Genomic DNA, 22,797 nt, shown 5'->3' on the forward strand with positions numbered 1-22,797 from the left:
CTAAAATGGTTTGGAGAGAGAGATGTTAACACTGGCCACATGCCTGATGCAAACGTGCTATCCCCCACATTGGTTCCACACCTAAGCATGAGGCAAAGACCAAAGATCAAGAAGAAAAAAAAAAAAATCCACCTGATAAGGACTTTGATTTTTTTCTAACTTTTTTCATCCCCAATCAAATTATTTCAATATTGCTTAAGATGCTAAGTCATAATCAGGACAAAATGATTTTTTGTTCATCAAGATAAATACCTTATACATAGCACATGAAGTCCCTTAAAATATGAACTACAAAATGATTCAACCATCTGGACATCTTCAACGATTATATATTTTTAATGACATGAAGCCACAAAAAATAACATAATTACTAATGCCTCTGGAGTAACTAGCTTTTCTCCAAATAAGAACTTGAAAAATGGAGTTCCCATTGTGGCTCAGCAATAACAAACCCAACTAGTATCCATGAGGACACGGGTTTGATTCCCTGGCCCTGCTCAGTGGGTTAAGGATCTGGCACTGCCATGAGCTGTGATCTAGGTTGCAGATGTGGCCTGATCCCCCATTGTTGTAGCTGTGGCATAGTCCAGCAGCTGCAGCTCCTATTCGACCCCTAGCCTGGGAACTTTCACATGCTATAGGTGTGGCCCTAAATAGACCACAAAAAAAAAGAACTTTAAAAACCACTTCAAGAGTTCCCCTGTGGCTCAGCGGGTTAAAGATCTGGCATTGTCACTGCTGTCGCTCTTGCTACAGCTGATGCTCAGTTCAGTCCCTGGCCCAGGAATTTCTACATGTTTCAGGCATGGCAAAAAACAAAAAACAAAAAAACAAAATCAAAAGCAACCATTTCAAATGTGATGTCCTTCTAGTTCTATTAGATGGTCTTACAATAAAGCTTCTAGATTTTCTCAAACTAGCTGACCTCAACGGCTTCTTTCATATTCAGATTTAAACAGGTTTTTCTTCTGTTATGTACTCTTAATTTATATAGAGTAAAATATGATTTAACTGGCAAGACTGAAAACTGGATGTTCTATGTGGTCAAATATTTTGGTTAAAAATTATAAGTATTACCAAATTTCAACTTACAGCATAATAAAATACAATTAAGATCAACAAAATTCAAGGGGAGTTCCCATTGTGGCCCAGTGAAAACAAATCTAATATCCATGAGGATGCAGGTTCTCTCAGTGGATAAGAATCCAGCATTTGCTCTGAGCTGTGGTATAGGCCGGCAGCATTGCTCCAATTCGACCCCTAGCCTGGGAACTTGCATATGCCATGGATGCAGTCCTAAAAAGACAAAAAAAAAAAAAAAAAAGATCAAAACTCAATTGCAAATACTTTTAAATTTTATGATAATTATTAATATAAAAAACATCATTTTGTGCCTCTGGATGATAATAATAATAAACTAAAATTATCACTACTCTGGTAAAGTGATAAAATTTTAATAAATACCCAGATTTCTGGGTATTATATTATCAGATAAATTCATTCCCATGATAGGACTTCCATTGCTATACCATTAACAACCACTAATCCTGAAGGTTTGACTCAAGACTTCAAGACATTTTTTTTTCTAAGTTTTAACCCGTGTATTGCAAGCACATCAACTGCCAAAACCCTTACAGACACAAAGAACTTAATCTCTATCTCCTTAGAGAAGCAGAACTCAAAGAGAAAATAGTAATAAGCCTTCTGCAGACTCTGCTAGGAGAAATACCTCTGGCCACCACACATTAAACCAACAGAAAAGCCTGTGATATGTTACAGGTAGAAAACTAATGCATCACCCCAGAATGCTGTCTCCACACTAATTCTAATATTAAGGCTTGGTGAGTGGAGAGAAAATTCAGCAAATTAAGAATCTTTTTTTTTTTTTTGTCACAAATATACATTCTGGTTATGAAGAGTGAGAGTATGAAGAGCAAGGAAAGACTACATGAGCACTTTTTTTACCCAGTGATCCCAAACAATGTCAAATGAGTTCTTCTTCCTCATGGCCTCATGTTTTTTATTGCTGCCCCATTTCTTATTTCTAACATTCATAGAACACTTTAATATTTTTAGAAGCTTTAACTGGTATATTTCACAGCATCTCTATGAGGTGTCAAGGAATTATTAGCTCATTTAATAGCTGTAAAAGAGACAGAAAGGTTAATGTCTTACTCAAAGCCATTCCAGAAGTCAATGGTAAATTCAAGATTTGAGCTCTGAATTCTAATAGGACAACAAGCCAGAGTCCACTGGTCCATGAAGTTTTCTAGCAGAGAGCCAACTTAAGACTCCTTATTATGTTCTGAGCTGTTCATTGATAATTTATTTATTCATTTATTTATTTGGTCTTTTTATCTTTTTAGGGCTGTACTGGTGGCATATGGAGGTTCCCAGGCTAGGGGTCCAATCAGAGCTGTAGCCGCTGGCCTACACCACAGCCACAGCAAGACGGGATCCAAGCTGCATCTGTGACCTACACCGAAGCTCATGTCAACACCGGGTCCTTAACCTACTGAGCAAGGCCAGAGATTGAACCCACATCCTCATGGATGCTAGTTGGGTTCGATAACTGCTGAGCCATGACGGGAACTCCTGTTCACTTACAATTTAAATATGCAGTATTATTCACTCACGTAATTTTATGCTAAGATGCCACTGTAAACATTTGTAAAACTGCTCAGTAGGTGTTTTCATCTTCACCTTGAAGATGAACCTTCTTCCTTACTGAACTTCTTCGGTACTTAGGCAACTTCTAAATGTGTGGCTGAGGTTGGAAAATGGTCGTCAATTCAAGATAATTAAAGGGCAAATCTAGAATATGACTATAACCAAGCTTAAACCATAATCAACTGTATAGTCACAATCTCTGTCAGAAGAAATTATTTTTAACGCAAAGTGCAAAACGGTCCTTGTTATTCAATTTCCATGTGAAGACAGAAGGGAGTTCAAAACTACTACAGTCCTCTGCCCTCTAGTTGGAATTCTGGCCTCATTAAGCCACTGTGGTTGGTAGACTGTCACATCCTCAAGTGCCTGAGGGGAGAAAAGACACCTACCAGAATATAAAATGTTCATAAATGGGTTATCTGAAGAACAGTTATTTGTCAGAGTTTTTCTGGGCACCACACAGGGTGGAGAGATATCGGACTTGAGGGCACTCAGTCAATATTCTAGTCACTAGAAGTGTGTGTTTGACAGAGGGATTAGAGCCCTCCCTTACCCATTTGAAGTAAACCCTCCCTCTCCATGATTCCAGCTAACCACAAATCCTTTGATTGATAAATCTATCACTTAGGTACCTAGACCCTTAGGTACCTAGACCCTAGGAATGATGCACACTGAATAATGTAACCTCTATACAGTCAGTAGAAACACCAATTATTTGTAAAGTAATAGGCTGTAAAGGTTCTCAGGACAGGGGCCTTGTCTGTCTTGCTTGATACTGCATTGCCAATGGCATTGTCTGGCATAAAAAAGATGTTCCATAAGTTTTTAGTGAACTATTATTGAAAACTGGAATTTATCTGGATCAATAGCTGCAGTTAAAAAAAAAAGGGGGGGAAAGCTAAATAGCTTAGAAGTATGAAAATGAAAGAATGAACCATGTATAAAAAGCAGAAAAATGGTTATTAATCTTTATCTGAACTTGCTTGGTATAGCTGTACACCTTAAAAGCCTTCGATCTTCAAGTTCAGAACTATTTAGTCCTAAACTAATCCTGATTGGAAAGTTTATTAGAAGGCTAATCAGTGATTATGGTCATTAATCTTGCTGCCACATAAACCAGTTACCTAATCATGACATCCCAAAAGCTCTTACATAAGAAAGTACAGAATCATCCCCGTTTTTTAGACAAGAAAATCAGGCTCTGAGAAGTTAAGAAATTTGGACGAGGTCACATGGCATTTAAATAACAAAGGCAAGATTTAAATCTAGTTTAAGTCTATACTCTATTCATTATATTTTGTTTCTTGTTCATTTTTTGGAGCATCAAGACCATCAGGCCAGGCCTGAATACTCAGCAGATATTCTGTCAGTGTCTGTCTAACTGATAACTGTCTTCAACATCTATTTTAAAAATAAATAGCTATCAACGGGAATCTCATTTCAATGTCTATCTACACAATGCAGAAATACAGCAAAAGCATCTCTCACCAACCTCCGCTTAACCTACTCATCTGACTAACCACGTCTCCCAGGCCCCCTGTACACTTTAAAGATTGCACCTCTCCAGCTGAGTTGCAACTTACCAACCCACACATGTTAGATTTGCTCCCAAATCTGTTTATGACACTTGTACTTGTTACTGAGATTACATAATTTAAATAAATATATGTTATCCAATGAGATGTGAGTATAAAGAGTTTTTTCTAGGAAAACTAAGTTGATTGCTTCAGAATGATTTGTTCAATGTGTTACCACAAAAAAGTTTTTTAAATCAAATTACACGTGTGAGGAATGACAGGAAAAGGATATAGTCCAAAGACAGCTCTGCACGGAGATTTCTTTTCAAGAGTCTCAGTCAGTTCTTGTCACATTTTAGAAACACTGGGAGATTACGACTGATGCATCATTATGATGTGGCACATGCAAGAACAAATGTTGGCTCTCCAAGCAGCTGGCCATACTGTTTTACAACAAAACACTGGCTTACAATTGTACATTATGTGTTTTGGGTTAAAATAAAATATTTAGGGCATACAAGTACTCTTTTAATGGTTCCTCCACTTCAACAGCCTTTTTAAAAATTTATTATTTTTAAAATTTTATTGAATTATAGTTGACCTACAATGTTGTGTTAATTACTACCCTACAGCAAAGTGATTCAGTTATACATACATATACATTCCTTTTCATAATTTTTTCCATTATGGTTTATCACAGGGTATTAAATATGGTTCCTTGTGCTGTACAGTAGGACTTTGTTGTTTATTCATCCTACACATAATAGTTTATAGCTACTAAACCCAAATGCTCTCTCTATACCTCCCCACATCTTCCTCCCCCACCTGCCAGCAATCACAAGTCTGTTCTCTGAGTCTCAACAGTCTTTTCTTGATTAAGTGATTAACATCAACAGGGCTCCTCCTGTGGAAGCCTCTCCTGGGATGCACTCCTATCAGGGGCCCTTATGGGTAAAAGCTTCACGATAACACACCCTGGCACTTTCGCTCTCAAACAACAAACACCCTGCCCTATACCACCATGGAAATGGACACACTACACTGAATGGTCTACTGGACTGAGGGTATGTTAAACATTCTGGTGTGTTATTATCAATCATTAATTTCAACCGTCTCTTCAAAGACTCTCGTTTAAATTCTGTTCCTTTTTTAAAGGGATGAGATTTTTATCTCAAAGCCATCCCTTCAAAATTATCAGATGCTTCTTAAAATCTGCTGAGGTGATGAAAGTTCTAATGTAGACACAACTTGTAGATGAATTCTCATAATATTACTTTGGGAATAACATCATTTACTTACATTGGCACTGTCTACTAACAGCCTTACCTTAGTTTTTCACATACATCAAGTGAAAAACACTCATCTACATTTAGCAATCTAAAATAAATAGCAAAAAGTTGAAAAGTAAAAATGTATGTATCAAAACCACAAATTTAGCAATAGTAATTATTTTTAAAAATTCAAGATCCTTTAGGAGTCTCCAAAATGTTAATCAACACATCAAATGAAGAATAATAAGCCTTCAATAATATCTGGATACTGAAGTTTTTTTTTTCAGTCATAAATGTATTTTAATTTTTGTATTTACAAATTCTCTTTTTAAGCAAACTAGTAGTTAAGGACAACTTAAGTGTTCCTATATGATGCTGAACTTATTACTTAACCTTCCTGAGCTTCCTCATTTTCAAAATTGAGTAACACCTATCTAATATGCTGGTGAGTATCAACTGAGACACATGGAAAATGCCTAGCACACAACCGAAAGTAGACCCAGGTGAAAACTCTTCACACACACATGAAACCCAGATATATATATATATAAATATATATGTGTGTTTATTAAAAGCATTAAGAGTACATGACCTGTCTGAAAGTATACACAAAATTTCATGCTTACATGCTTTTTGTGCACTTTATTTGGAAAAGGCTCCAGAGTTTTTCATTAGCGTCTCAAACGAGTCCATGTCCCCAAAGAAGTTTAAAAGCCTACTTTTATAGTAGCCTTTGGCTTTATTTCCTCTATTCCCAGATTTATAAAGTTTATTAAATTTGACTGGAAAATGTGGACAAGTAATTTAAATTTTTCAACAGCAGAAATAGCAAAAAAGTAGAATTAAAAGTGTAGTAATGGCAAGGTATGTATTCTCCTTTAATTTTTCTTAAAAAAGAAAACAAATTCATTTGGCTCTCCAACTATTCCCCAACTTTCCCATAATTAAAAGCAAATATCTAGAAGAAAACTGGATTAAGATGGTGGAGTAGGGCTGGAGTTCACCTTCTCTCATGAAAACAACAAAATTACAACAAACTGCTGGAGTCATCAACAAAACAGACTGGAAACTACCAAAAAAGATACCCTACACCAAAAGACAATGGTAGGAAGGGTGATTACACAATATCGGCAACCCCATACCTGCTGGGTTGGCGGGCCACAGACTGGAAGGTAGCTATATCAAAGAGGCTCACCTACAGGAGTGAGAGATCCAAGGCCCATAACAGGCTCCCAGGCCTGGGGGTCTGGCATTGGGAGGAGGAGCCCCCAGAGCATTTGGCATTGAGAGCCAGCAGGGCTTGTGCACAGGAGCTCCAAGGGATAGGGGGAAATGAAGATCCCATTCTTGAAAAGTGCACACAGGCTTTCATGTACACTGAGTCTGAGAGCAAAGAGACTCCATAGGAATCTGGGTCAGACCTGACTGTGGATTTTGGAAGATCTCCTGGGAAAACGGGATGACTGTGAGTCCTTGTGGGGGAAGGATACTGGAGGCAAAGGTCTCCGGAATAATCATCAGCATGTGCTCCCCTACAGGTGGCCCCATTTTGGAAAAATCTGGCCTCAGCCATTAGGGCTGAGAAGCTCCAGGCCAAACAACAAACCAGGTAGGAACACAGCCCCACCCATCAGCAAACAGGCTGCCAAAGACAACCCAGCCACACAGCCCACAGCTACCTCTAATCACACCCAGAGACAAAGTGCACCCACCAGAGGGATGAGAATCAGCTCCACCTATTAGTGGGCAGGCAGCAGTCCCTCCCATCAGGAAGCCTACAGTAAGCCCCCATAGCAACATCATCCACAAGGGGGGTGAATATCAGAAGCAAGAGAGGCTACAACCCTACTGTATGCAAAAAGGAGACCACATTAAAACTATATATGAAAGGAAAAGGCAGAGAATTATGACTCGAATAAGGTAACAGAAAAACCTCCAGAAAAACAGCTAAGTGATCTGGAGATTACCAGTCTCCACAGAAAAAGATTTTAAATTAATGCTAGTAATCTTGTAACTAATGAAGCAATCTTATTAAGATAATAATCTTATTAAGATCTTAGATTCAAGATCTTAGATATAAACTGATGTCAAAGACTGATAAATTTACAAGACAGTGAACAAAGGATAAAAGATTTAAAGCTGAGGCAAGAAGAGATACAAAATACAATAACTGAAATTAAAAAATTCACTAGAAGCAACCAAAAACAGATTACACGGGGCAGAAGAATGAATAAGCGAAGTCAAAGAGAGATGTGGAAATCATTGATGCAGAAGAGAAAAGAGACTGAAAACAAATGAAGACAGCCTAAGAAAACTCTGGGACAATGTTAAACACACCAACATCCATATTATAGAAGTGCCAGAGGAGAAGAGAGAGAGAAAGGGCCAGAGAAAATAATCTGAAGAGATAAGAGCCGAAAAATTTCCTAACATGGGAGAGGAATCACTCACTCAGATGCAGGAAGCACAACAAATAACATCTGAGGAGCAACACCTTAAGACATATATTAACCAAACTGACCAAAATTAAACACAAAGAGAAAATACTGAAAGCTGCTAGGGGAAAGAAACAAATAACATACAAGGAAACCCCAACAAGATCACTGGCTGATTTTTCACCAGAAACTCTTCAGGACAGAAGGGAGTGGCACAACATACTTAAGAGTGATGAAAGGAAAAAAATGTGCAACCTAGATTACTCTACCCAGCAAGGCTCTCATTCAGATTTGAATGAGATTTATAGACAAGCAAAAGCTAAGAGAATTCAGCACCACTAAACCAGTTTTACAACAAACACTGAAGGAAATTTTCCTAGGTCGAAAACTACAGGCCACAACCAGAAACAAAAATATTACAAATGACAGGGCTCACCAGTAAAGGCAGGAAATCATCCACAATCAAATATGATACCAAAAGCATAAATTGTGAGAAGAGGAGGGTACAAGTGCAGGATACTGGAGATGCATTTGCAATTCAGAGACCAACAATTTAAAACAATCATGTATATAGACTCCTATATCAAAACTTTATACTAACCGCAAACCAAAAATCTACAATAGATACACATAAGAAAAAGCAATCCCGAAAGGGTGGGGGAAAAAACTGTAACTGCAATGTATACATCTAAGGATAACCTGACCCCCTTGCTGTACAGTGGGAAAATAAAAAAATAAATAAATAAATTAAAAAAAAAAAAAAGCAATCCAAACATAACAATAAAGATAGTCATCAAACTGCAAGAGAAGAGAACAAGAGAAGGGAAGGAAAAAGACCATCAGAAACAGAGAGCTCCCATTGTGGCTCAGCAGAAACGAATCTGACTAGTATCCATGATGAAGGGGTTTGATCCCTGGATTTTCTCAGTGCGATAAGGATCTGGCATTGCTGTAAGCTATGTGTGGTGTTAAGTCACAGACATGGCACAGATCTGGCATTGCTGTGGCTCCAATTTGACCCTTAGCCTAGGAACTTCCAATATGCAGTGGGTGTGTCCTTAAAAAAAAAAAAAAAAGGACCAACAAAAACAAATCCAGAACAATTAGTAAAATGGCAATAAGAACATACATATCAATAATTACCTTAAAAGTAAATGGATTAAATGCCCCAACCAAAAGGCACAGACTGGCTGGATGGATACAAAAACAAGATCCATATATATGCTGTCTTTTGTTTTGTTTTGTTTTGTTTTGCTTATTAGGGCTGCACTCACGGCGTATGGAGATTCCTGGGCTGGGGTCGAATCAGAGCAGTAGTGGCCAGCCACAGCCACAGCAACACAGGATCCAAGATGTGTCTGCAACCTACACCACAGCTCTTGGCAATGCTGGATCCTTAGCCCACTGAGCAAGGCCAGGGATTGAACCTGCTTCCTCAGGGATGCTAGTCAGATTTGTTAACTGCTGAGCTATGACAGGAACTCCTAAATGCTGTCTTCAAGAGACCCACTTCAGTTCTAGGGACACATACAAATTGAAAGTGAGAGTATGGAAGAAAATATTCCATGCAAATGAGAATCAAAAGAAAGCTAGCATAGCAATACTCATATCAGACAAAATAGATCTTAAGGAATATTGTAAAAGACAAAGAAGACATTACATAATGATCAAAGGCTCAATCCAAGAAGATATAACAATGGTAAATATATATATGCACCCAACACCAGATAACCTCAATATGTAAGGAAAATGCTAACAGCCATAAAAGGAGAAATTGACAATAAACAATTAAGAGTGGGGGACTTTGACACACTATTTACAGCAATAGACAGATCATCCAGACAGAAAGTCAACAAGGCCTTAATGATGCATTAAACCAGATGGACTTAGTAGATATTTATAGAAGACTCCATTCAAAAGCAGCAGAATACACATTCTTCTCACACAAGAACATTCTTTAGGACCAATCACATTCTGGGCCATCATGTATCAAGCCTTGGTAAATTTAAGAAAACTGAAATCATATTAAGCATCTTTTCTGACCACAATGCTGTAAGACTAGAAATCAATGACAAGAAAAAAGACTGCAAAAAAAAACCACTAACACGTGGAGACTAAACAAGATGCTACTAAACAAACTAGAAACCAAAGAGGAAATTAAAAAATACCTAGAAACAGATGACAACAAAGACAGAACACTCCAAAACCTATGGGATGTAGCAAAAGCAGTTCTAAGAGGGAAGTTAACAGCAATACAAGCCTACCTCAGGAAACAAGAAAAAGCTCAAATAAACAACCTAACTTTACACCTAAAGCAACCAGATAAAGAAGAACAGACAAAACCCAAAGTTGGCAGAAGGAAAGAAATTATAAAGATCATAGCAGAAATCAATGAACTAGAAAACCAAGAAAACCACAGAAAAGTTCAATGAAAGTAAAAGCTGATTCTTTGAAAAGATCAACAAAATTGATAAGCCCTCAACCAGACTCATCAAGAAAAAAGAGAGGACTCAAATCAATAAAATTATAAATGAAAAAGGATAAGTTATAACTCACATCACAGAAACACAAAGGATCATAAGAGACCACTACAAGCAACTATATGCCAATAAAACAGAAAACTTAGAGGAAATGGACAAAGTCTTAGAAAAGTACAGTCTTCCAAGACTAAACAACGAAGAAATCGAAAAGATGAATGGACCAATCACAAGTACTGAAACTGAAACTGTGATTACAAAACTTCCAACACACAAAAGTTCAGGACCAGATGGCTTCACAGGTGATTCTATCAAACATTTAGAGAAGAGCTAACACCAATCCTTCTGAAACTATTCCAGAAAATTGCAGAAGGAGAAACATTCCCAAACTCATCTTATGAAGCCACCATCACCCTGACAAAACCAGACAAAGATACAACAAAAAAAGAAAATTATAGGCCAATATCACTGATGAACATAGAGTCAAAAATCCAAAACAAAATACTAGCAAACTGAATCCAGCAATACATTAAAAGAATCCCCCATGCATCACAGGGATGCATGGATTCTTCAATATCCGCAAATCAATCAGTGTGATCCACCACATTAACAAACTAAAGACTAAAAATCATATGATCCCTCTCAATACAGAAAAAGCTTTTGACAAAATCCAATACTCATTTTGGGTACCAACCCTTCAGAAAGTGGGCATTGAGGGAATCTACCTCAACATAATAAAGGCCAAAAACAACAAACCCACAGCTAACAACATTCTCAATGGTGAAAACCTGAAAGAATTCCTGTTAACATTAGAAATGAGACAAGGATATCCACTCTCACCACTACTATTCAACATAGTTGTGGAAGTCCTAGCCATGGCAATCAGAATAAAAAGAAATAAAAGGAATCTAAATTGGAAAGGAAGAAGTAAAATTATCATTGTTTGCAGAGGACATGATATAATACCTAGAAAATCCTAAAGACACTACCATCAATGAATTTGGTAAAGTTGCAGGATGCAAAAGTAATACACAGAAATCAATTGCATTTCTATACATTAACAATGAAAGATCAGAAAGAGAAATTAGGGAAATAATCCCATTTACCATCACATCAAAAAGAATAAAATACCTAGGAATAAATCTACCTAAAGAGACAAAAGATCTGTACTCTGAAAACTCTAATAAGACACTGATGAAAGAAATCAAGATGATACAAACAGATTGAAAAGGTATACAATTCTCATGGATCAGCAGAATCAATATCATCAAAATGACTATAGCTACCCAAGGCAATCTATAGATTCAATGCAATCTCTACCAAATTACCAATGGCATTTTTCACAGAACTAGAACAACATACTTTAAAGTTTGTTTAGAAGCACAAAAGACCCAAAATAGGCAAAGCAATCCTGAGAAAGAAAAATGGAGCTGGAGGAATCAGACTCCCTGACTTCACAGTATACTGCAAAGCTAGAGTCCTCAAAACAGTATGGTACTGGCACAAAAACACATATCAGTGGAACAGGATAGAAAGCCCAGAATTAAATCCACACACCTACGGTCAACTAATACATGATAAAGGAGGCAAGAAAAGACAGTGGAGAAAAGACAGTCCCTTCAATAAGTGGTGCTAGGAAAACTGGAGAGCTAAATGTAAAAGAATGAAATTAGAACACTTCCCAATACCATAGACAAAAATAAATTCAAAATGGATTAAAGACCTAGATATAAGACCAGACACTACAAAACTCTTAGAGGAAAACATAGGCCAAACTCTGACATAAACCAGAACATTTTCTCTGATCCACCTCCTAGAGTAATGACAATAAAAACAAAAGGGACCTAATTAAACTGAAAAGTTTCTGCACAGCAAAGGAAACCCTAAACAAAATGAAAAGACAACCCACAGAATGGGAGAAAATCTTTGCAAATGAAGCTAATAAGAGATTAATCACCAAAATATACAAACACCTCCTGCAGCTCAATTTCAAGAAAACAACTGCATCAAAAAATGAGCATTAGATCTAAACAGACATTTCTGCAAAGAAGACATACAGATGGCCAAAAAACACATGAAAAGATGTTCAACATCACTCATTATTAAGAGAAATGCAAATCAAAACAACAATGAGGCACCACCTTATACCAGACAGAGTGGCCATCATCGAAATGTCTATGAACAATAAATGCCAGAGAGGGTGTGGAGAAAATGGCACCCTCTTACAGTGTTGATGGGAATGTAAACTGTTGCAACCACTATGGACAACAGTATGAAGGTTCCTCAAAAAACTAAAGGTAGAATTACCTTATGATCCATCAATCCCACTGCTGGGCATCTATCCAGAGAAAACCATGACTCAAAAAGATACATGTACCCCTATGTTCATTGCAGCACTATATATGATAGCCAAGACATGAAAGCAACCTAAATGTCCATCGACAGAGGAGTAGATAAAGAAGTTGTGTATATATACACAATGGAATATTACTCAGCCACAAAAAGGAATGAAATAATGCCATTTGCAGCAGCATGGATGGACCTAGAAATTACCATGCTAAGTGAAGTTAGTCAGACAGGGAGACACAAACATCATATTCTATTACTTATAGGTGGAATTTTAAAAAGGGATACAATGATCTCATTTGCAGAAAAGAAACAGAAACAGACTCACAGACCTTGAAATTCTTATGGTTACTACAGGAAACACGTTGGTGGCGGGAAGGTTGGAATGGGAGTTTGGGATGGAAATGTTCTAAAATTAGGTTGTGACAGTGACATCAGTCAGACAATGAGACACTAACATCAAATGCTATCACTTACATGTGGAATCTAAAAAAAAAAAAGACACAATGAACTTCTTTGCAGAACAGATACTGACTCACAGACTTTGAAAAACTTATGGTTTCCAAATGAGACAGGGTGGGGGATGGGGGAATGTCAGGAGACATGTTTCTACAATATTTTCTTAGCCTCTTTGCTTCTATTTTCTATGCTGAAAACTCCATCTTGTCCTGCTTTACTTTACCCGATATTCCTGCTTGAAAAACAGTCCCAGTGCTGGTAAATGCCTTAAGCTTAAGAACAAAGACCTAAAGGCCTAAGTTATTCATGTGGTCAGCTGAATGAGGACATAATGCGTTGGTCTAGGCACGCCGGACCTGTGCAGATTGGCACACTGTTTGCACAGCAAGATATGTCCTGTTAAAATAAGAGAAAGAAACCTCATGACCCCAAGTGGTTTATGAGCAGTCGTTAGCAGAATATGCATCAGCAGAGAGAACCGATGGTACAAACCTAGGCACACCAGGTTGCCACAGATAGGCTTGCCATTTGCAAAAGCACAATGATGGTTCTCTAGATGCTATGCATAGATAGCTGATGCCAAGCTTCCTCAATGCTAATGACTGTTAAATGCCTAAAGGTCAGAGTAAAAGCTTAACCATCTACTAGCTATGTGACTTTTAAAATAATAAAAGAACTTTTTAAATAATAAAAAAAAAACTATATCCTGCACCTGCAACCCCCTCCTCACTTGACCTAATCTTAAAGAGCACAATAAAAGCAGTGTGGTATCTTGAGGTGGGGCTCTTGGTCCCTGAGACCTTGAGTCCCCTGGTTCCCACCTTTAATTAAGATAAATGTCTCTGTGTCTTGCTTTATGTTAACTTTTTCCATAAGTTTCACAGCACCCGTTCTCCAGCCCTCACCTGCTGAGCTGGTCTCAGCAGGGGGATGCACTGAGGGTTTGGGATGGAAATGCTATAAAATTTGGTTGTGATGATTGTTGCACACCTATGAATGTAATAAAATTCATTAAGTGATTAAAAAAATAAACTGTATCATAAAGTAATCTAAAAAAAGATAAAATTAGGTTGGGATGATGCTTATACAACTATAAATATAATGTTCATCGCAGCACTATGCACAATATCCAAGACATGGAAACAACCTAAATGTGGATTAACAAGATGTGGTACGTATACACAATGGAATACTACTCAGCCATAACAAAGAACAGAATAATGTCATTTGTGGCAATATGGATGGAACTAGAGATTCTCACAGTAAGTGAAGTAAGTCAGAAAGAGAATGACAAGTACCATATAATATCATTTATATGTGGAATCTAAAATATGGCCACAGATGATACTATCTACAAAACAGAAACATGGACATGGAGAGCAGAAGTGTGGTTGCCAGGGGAGGGAGTGGGATGGTAGGGGATTTGGGGGCTGGTGGATAAAAACTAATATTCGGAATGGATGGGCAATGGGCTTCCCCTGTACAGCACAGGGAACTACGTGTGACTGGGTCATTCTGCTGTACAACAAAAATTGAAGAAACATTGTAAATCAACTATTCTTTAATAAAATAATAATAATAAAATTCATTGAATTAACAAAAAAGAAAATATCTAAACTTAAAATCAAAGTTTGAAAACCCTGAACAAAAAAATAACAGCAACACCAAAGGGGGTAAAAATATCAGGAAACCCTAAACAGCCAAGAATTAAAGCCCTATTACTTACACAATACAGTGACAACTGTTCCCTATTTAGAGTTAATCTTTCAAATTACTTCATTCCCCATTCAGACTCAAAGTTAACAAGCCTCACCTCAAACAGCTATTATATGTATTTTAAATCTATGTAATAAGGAGATTGCAGAGTATCACAGAAGGAACCAAAAACTAGCAATCAAGGAAACCAGGGTTATAGTTCTGTTACCAATGTCCTCTCAGACAGCTGGACCTCAGCATTCTATGGTACTGTGATTCTACACAAAAACATGCAATCTCAAAGTAGACAACTAAGATACCAGCTATCCTAAGATTATACTTGATTAATAAAATGGAAGAATACAAAATCGAGATTACCTGACAAGAGATCTGATTCTAGATCTAATGAGAAAATCCACCCACACTGATAAACTTCTGATTCAGAGAAAGTTATGCCCCCACTGTCCACATTCTCCCAGCAGATAGACTCAGAGCAGGGCTTCTAGCTGGGGCTATTTAAAACTTCAGCTTCACATTAATAAGAATACCAGATACCTCCCCCAAAGATACCCCCCCTTTCCTAAGGTGAACAGCACTTAGAAGAAAGTTTTAATGAAGTACAAAGAAAAAAAAAAAAAAAAAAGACAAAGTACAGAAAACAAAAAATAAGAGAGGAAGAAAAGAGCAGTTTGGTGTATCTTGATAGGTAAACCCTTGTATTTCATTAAAAAATACTTGTTATGGAAAAGGTAGCTGATTTCAATCAATTTTATTTCCAAACTGACTTTTCCAAAACAAGTATTTTTCAATGGAGTATAAAATAAGGCTTTACACACCAAGACATTCCTATGCTGAAGAAACACCCCTCTTCCAAAAAACTACAAAAAACCCCAATGTGACTGTTAAACATTTAATGAGTCTGCCAAATACAACTCCTTGAATGTATTTCCTATAAGAGCTAGCAATATACACAAAAGGCAAATTAGCAGGGAGGTTTCCTGAGGGTTGTGATGACTAACACCTCAAGATTGGAACGTGATAGTTATTAAAAGATACATGAGAGGCGTTATCCCAGCTCCTCATAGGCCAATATCTCCGCCCCCAAGAACTACTACAAACAGCGTTCAGGGCTGAATTCACAGTCTAGTCTCTCAGGCCTAAACCACTTTTTGCAATTTTCTCCCATGTGATGCATTATGTTAGTCAAAGAAACCAAATTAATAATTCATTTACTAAAGGTCAGATAACAGCACAATGAGACTCATGCACTCAAATGAATAAAAAGAAGGAAAAGAAACCCAAGATAAGGGTCTTGTTGAAAACAATGCCCCCGAATCCAGCAAATAGCATAACTGTACAGAAAAGACCAGAATGAGATGACATATACCAAATATTTTATTCCGTGATAAAAATATGTTCACCTAGCATCTGATTCATACCTTTGAACCACAACTTCAGTATCAAACAAGATCTTTCAAATGCTTTACCCCATGAATAGCACTTCCAAGCAGAGGCTAATTGAGGCCATTGAGGACAAATCTCCAGGAGGCCTTACCACTGCCAAGATTTAAGATTTAATAACAGCATGTCCTAACAAGTTAAAATACAATGATTTCCATCTTCAAACACAAATATTCTGTAGAATAGTTCAACTAATCACAAGGGACAAAAAATTAACTCACAATGTCCTATTTGTGCAAATAGAATTTAGAGATTATTTAAGAAGTTAGTCCTAGTTCGTTCTGCTATCCTCCAAACAGTCTACCTATTCAAAAGAGCAGAAATAAATACTATCTTTTAGATGCTAATTTGGTATAATGATCAAAAGTTAAAAAAGGCATGTACCTTTTGACCTACCAATTACATTTTGAGAAATCTATCCCATGAAATTTTTGAATGCAAATTTTTATGTTCATTCACTGCAACATTTTTGTAAAGGTGAAAAATTATGTATGCTGATTAACATATAGGACACTATACAAAAGAATGAACTGACTCACATTACTGACTTGTAAAGAACTCCAAGACACTTTGTTCAGTGAAAAAAGCAAGTTATAGAACAAGCACAGTAAAATTATATTTATGTCCAGCAAATGGCACGAGTGTGTGTGTGTGTGTGTGTGTGTGTGTGTACGCATCACCATATAGAAAATGGTCTGAAAAGATTAACACCAAACAGATAACATGCTACGCACTGGGGAAAGAGAGTAGATCACTGGGTGAGATGGGTGGGCGGGAAGAGAAGAACACTTTTAAAGAGGGACTTTCAACTCACCTGTATTATTTAAACATTTAACATCATATATAAAAAACATCAGTTCTCTTAGAAGAGAGATGCAATGTCAAACTGTAGCTAAAATCTAGAATCACTAACAGAGGATGCTGAGACAGTCAAAGAAGTAAAGGCTGTCAGCCACCAAAAACACCCTCTACAGACTTAACCTATCAAGGAATAAAGGAAAATGTGGGCAGCACTGACCAGTAGTTAAAAATGAACATGACCATGTAAGAACAAGCATCATTCACAGAACTAAAGGTTCCGTATCTTAGAACTTTAAGAATATAAGAAATACCGAAATCAGGAACATTATTAAAAAGGTATACTAATTTTATTTTATTTTTAATTTTTTTTTTATTTTTTTGGCAAGGTATACTAATTTTAAATATGTCTTAGAAATACAGTTTGAACAACAAAGTCTATCACCTTGGTATAAAGTGTCTATGTATGGGTGTGCTCTTTTGCATTAGAACACCGGCATATGTAAACAACCATGTGGTATGAGGTGTCACCTTTACCTGCACATTCTCTTCCGTCACCTGAATCTCCGCCGTGTAAACATAGTCAATCAGCATCCTCAGGGTCCAGCCGTCCACCTCCTTGATTCGCACCCTCTTTGCTCGGCTCTCACTCATCTCACCTGAAACACAAGGAGCAAGGCTGACACTGCAGCAGACACCCAGTGGGAAGACCATGGACTAGGCAGAGGTTTACTTTATTCAGTCAGCAACATGGTCAGCTGCTTCAGCAGACCTGTACATTCCCACACCTCTCCTAGCTCACCTGAACAAACCATACAAGGTACTTCTGCTACCTTGTATGGTAATCACTATGCCTAGAAATCACATCATGATGATGAATGGCCACGTGTCCAACTGCTTAACACCCAGGACCTTACACTGTCCATGCCTTTTTTTGATCCATGCTGTGGACAAAGGTCACCTGCCACATGAGTAAACAAACAATATTGCAGCCATCAAGCAATCAGCTACTACGGACAACCAGAACTGTGCACTATGAGGGAATTCAGGATGGGGAAAAAAAGAAAAAGAAAAAGAAAAAAAAAAACCAGACTACTGACTCTAGACAGTTAAGATGCACATCAAAAGAATGATTTCAATGAGTCTAGACTCTTGCACCTCCCCATAATAGAAAAGCACCAAATTTAGGAGTTCCTGCCATGGCTAAGTGGTTAAAGAACAAAATGAGTATCCATGAAGATGCGGGTTGGATCCCTGGCCTCGCTCAGTGGGTAAGGATCCAGCGTTGCCATGAACTGTGGTGTAGGACACAGATGCGGCTCAGATTTGGCATTGCTGTGGCTGTGGTGTAGGCTATCAGCTACAGCTCTGATTCAACCCCTAGCCTGGGAACTTCCATATGACAAGGGATAATAACATAACATAACATAAACATAACATAACATAATATAACATAACATAACATAAATTAAATTAAATTAAATTAAAATTTTAAAAAAGCACTACATTTATTCACTTGAGATACCGATTTTTTTCTTTAACAGTCATCTTCTGATGTTTCAACTTTGTTTTCGTTTTCGCAAAAACTCCAAAACATCTTAGCTCCTTTCCTAACCTCTTCCAAGAAGTCCCTCAGAACTATCTGTGAGGCTGTCTCCTGGGCTTAAGTCCTTAGCAACTCCACCAAATAAAACATAATTCCCAACTTTGGAGTTATGCATTTTTTCAGTGGTCAGTGCTTTTGGGCAGTTTATTTTCCTTTTGGATTTTTACTCAAGACTAGAATGCAGGGTTACCCACTTCAGCTGACAGCAAGGAGCACATGCTGAGGAGAAGAGCCAGGTTCGAAGCACATACTCAAAAGCAGGCCAGTGCTCACTCCTGCCCTTGGGGTGGACACACCTTTCAGGCAGGAAACATCAGAACACAATTACAGAAGACACAGAGGGACTTTAAGTCAAAAGATGGATCATAAAGAGGTGAGTCAATGGCCAAGACAAATGGCAATGAGCCTTCTAGACCGAGTTCTGCCTCTGTTTGTCATTTCTATGGCAACTTCATCATGAAGTCATCTCCATACCAGCATTTATTACTAAAGCCAGATGCCCTTCTACATCACTGCCTGCTACTAAGTGCTATATGACCTCCCTCCTAATCCCCACTGAACTAGTTAAGGATCACAAAGACGATCCTCTCCTGTGGAAACAAACAGGGAAGCAGAAAAGAGAAAGGATGGCCCCTGAACTCAGGGGATTTGGGGAGTAAGAAGGTTTGGATACACCGGTGCAGACAACATGAAATGATCCAAAAATAGGGAGATATAAGCAGCAACTGATCAGGAAAGAAAACTTCAGCTGGAAACAAGACAGTCTAAAAATAATGTTGAGCCCTAGGTGACACCTTAGCAAAAGGTTTGGTTTCTACATTCATCAGGTTTCAAAGATAAAAGCAGCAGCATGAAAAACAATGCAGCTGTATCACCTCACCTTCACCTCCATCAGCATTTCCTGTTAGAAAAACAATATAAAGGCCTCAAAGATTTCTTGAAAGCTCAATTCCTTTTCAGGTACTTGACCATAAACTATCAGAAAAGCCTAGATGAATCCATAATTACACAGAATTCCTTTGCAAACACAAACCCTGGGAAGAGAGAAATAATAGGGATAAGATATACTTAATTCCCTGCCTTCCTGGAGATTGTCTCTGAAAGGATCTCAGAAAAAATGCTGCTCCCCTGGAGTTCCCGTCGTGGCGCAGTGGATAACCAATCCAACTAGGAGCCATGAGGTTGCGGGTTTGATCCCTGCCCTTGCTCAGTGGGTTAACGATCCGACGTTGCCGTGAGCTGTGGTGTAGGTTGCAGACTCGGCTTGGATCCAGCGTTGCTGTGGCTGTGATGTAAGCCGGTGGCTACAGCTCCGACTGGACCCCTAGCCTGGGAACCTCCATATGCCGCTGGAGCGGCCCAAGAAATAGCAAAAAAAAGACAAAAAAAAAAAAAAAGCTGCTCCCCTAAGAGCTAAAATAACCTAAAAAACTTCCCAGGTGGAACATCCCCAGTACTACAGGGGAAGAGCAGAAGTTCATGATACAGTCCTACTATAAGCCTATACAGCAGAAAGACAAGGGGTTGAGTTATGCGTCTGCTACCTCAGCTCATTTCTTTTTTCCTTTTCAAGAAAAGGGGAAAGCCCATTTTCCCCCTTAAAGAAACGGGAAAAAAGCAGGATGGAGGAATATAGAAAGATAATTCTTCATCTGAATCTAAGGCATCTTTCTCTGCCCTCCTCTCACTAGATCTTGTAGTTGATGGAACTTGCGTCCCCTGAAAGTTCTTCTGTGCCTAAAATAAAGGAACCTTGGTAATTTCCACCTGGATTTAGCTAAGGACCACTCTAACTCATCTCTAGGGCTCTAGTGATGTGCAAAGCCCCATAGGGCCTGGGACCACACAAGTGTAAAACCACATAATTAGTTTTCAAGGAATACTTGATGGTGGAGCTCCTGCTGTGGCACAATGGGATTGTCCATCTCTGCAGCACCAGGATGCATGTTTGAAGGCCTGGCATAGTGGGTTAAGGATCCAGCATTGCCCCAGCTGTGGCATAGGTGACAACTGTGGCTCAGATCTGATCCCTGGCCTAGGAACTTCATATGCTGTGGGGCAGCCAAAAAAAAAAAGGCCTGATTTTAACTTACCTATATGACTGAAAAATTATCAGTCCTTCGTTAAGCAGTTTTTGATATTATAGTTTTAAGGTATTGCCATATGATGCATTGTGTTGATTCAGACATTCCTTGTGTATTATTTTTAATAATTACCTCTCTCTGAAAAACAGTTATCTACTTTCAACAAATTCAATCTCTAACACATATGCTTTAGAAATGTTCTCATCTTTATTTTCCATATTAATTTACAAAAAGTTATAAAAACAAATAGCATGCCACAGACTGTGTTAATAGTTTAAACATTCCAGTAACTACTAAGAATCAAAACACATACTAGAATTGTAAAAGCTATTTAGAGCTAATTCTAGTTGTTACATATTACTTACTGCCTTTTACCTGTTTATAGAGGACATTTATTTTTGATTATGAATGTCTTAAAAGATACCCACCAATAGGGTAAAGAGTTTGTGTTTAAAACACTTAAAATTAGTCTTGATTGTGGGTATTCTAGCTCTGAAGGATTTCAGTCAACAAACGTTTCCTGAACATTCACTACACAGGCTGAGCTAAATAGTGAACACTGAACCATCTCTACTTTTTTAGGGAAAAGAGATAAAAGTCCTCCAAACTGTAAAACTTTATGGACATATATGTATGGAAACATTTCCATCTCAAGGATTCCTGAAGCCCAGAACAAACTGCTAACTATTTACCCATCCTGAAGTTCTAAGTGACTAAGTTTAAGAGGGCAAACCGTAAGATCCATTTCAATAATAGGCTCATATGATTCTAATTTTAGTTACTGTTTAGCACATAAAAACATCTGAAAAATAATAAAAGCTTAACAAAGTAGACTCTATACTAGCTGAAACCCTAAGAAATGAATGATAAATTTAAAGCCACATTTCATAAATAAATTTTATTCTATCACTCTTCAGGTTCCACTTGTCACCTACTCTAATCACTATAGCACTTTTGTTCGTTATTAGTCTTAGGTTACAAAGATACCGAGACACTGGTGTCTTCATTCCGGCAAGTTGACCCTAATGCCCCAGCCAGCCACTGGCTAATAGTGGCATGGTACACAGTCTCCCAATTCCACAACTAATACAAAGCGAACGTGGTAATCGCATTACCCTGCCAATTTGAGTAACTTCTGGAAGAAGTCTCCTAGCTCCTAAAAGAAAACAAGAAAGAGACAATCCCTGTCCTTCATGGAGATTTTGAATCCACTCTGGGAGGCATATTGCACTCAGGAGGGGAAGTAAGCACAGGATATAACTTGTATTGGGGACAGCAGGGTGGGTGGCAAGACAGAAGGAAGTGGATCCCTGATGATCCGACCACGCCTGGTGCCTATTTGCCAGTTCGGAGAGAATATATTTCCTTGCTATTTAAACGAGTTTAAGGAGATTCTTCTGTTATATTCAGACTTATGCATTCTAACTTAGGCACCTTATGGGCGACACCCTATTTAATATTCTTCACAGTAGTCAGTGATGTGAGAAACTATCTTTCTCCAGGTTTCCTCTGTCTAACCTTTCCTTCTCTCCCCAAACCCTAGGATAATGCCTATCACACAGACGCTGCTCAATAACTACTCCTTGATGAATGGAAGCATGAATCTTAGAGAAATACAACATTAACACAACTTCAAAAAAAAAAAAACTCACATCTTAATCATTCAAATGATAATTTATCTTCTTCTATTCTAATTTACCTTATACTAAATCATGTTCAATAAAAAGAAATAATCAAAAAGCCTCCTCAAAAAAAAAAAAGAGTAAAAATAAAAATTCAACATTTCCCACTAGATTTCAGATATGTTAGCCTGTGGCAACAAAGAAGCCTCAGATACACTTGTTAAGGAAAAAGCCATTTTCAATGCCACATTTGTAAACAAACAAGTAATTTAAAAACACAAGAACCAATCTGATATATTCTTTCTCAAGTAACAGTTAAACAACTTGATCGTGATTTAAATAGGCCCCTACTTCAC

At 37.8% G+C, this 22,797-nt stretch overlaps 1 protein-coding gene across 2 annotated transcripts in view; it reads right to left on the bottom strand.

The window, feature by feature from the left end:
- The window catches only part of KLHL2 (kelch like family member 2), a 121,589-nt gene that overhangs the window by 59,599 nt on the left and 39,193 nt on the right, over positions 1-22,797 (bottom strand). For both annotated transcript variants that reach the window (XM_005666650.3, XM_021101284.1), the window contains one exon: positions 17,667-17,788. In XM_005666650.3, the coding sequence (XP_005666707.1) occupies positions 17,667-17,788 (122 nt within the window). The remainder of the gene's footprint in view (positions 1-17,666; positions 17,789-22,797) is intronic.

This window comes from Sus scrofa, chromosome 8, assembly GCF_000003025.6.
Source record: "Sus scrofa isolate TJ Tabasco breed Duroc chromosome 8, Sscrofa11.1, whole genome shotgun sequence".
Lineage (NCBI taxonomy): Eukaryota > Metazoa > Chordata > Mammalia > Artiodactyla > Suidae > Sus > Sus scrofa.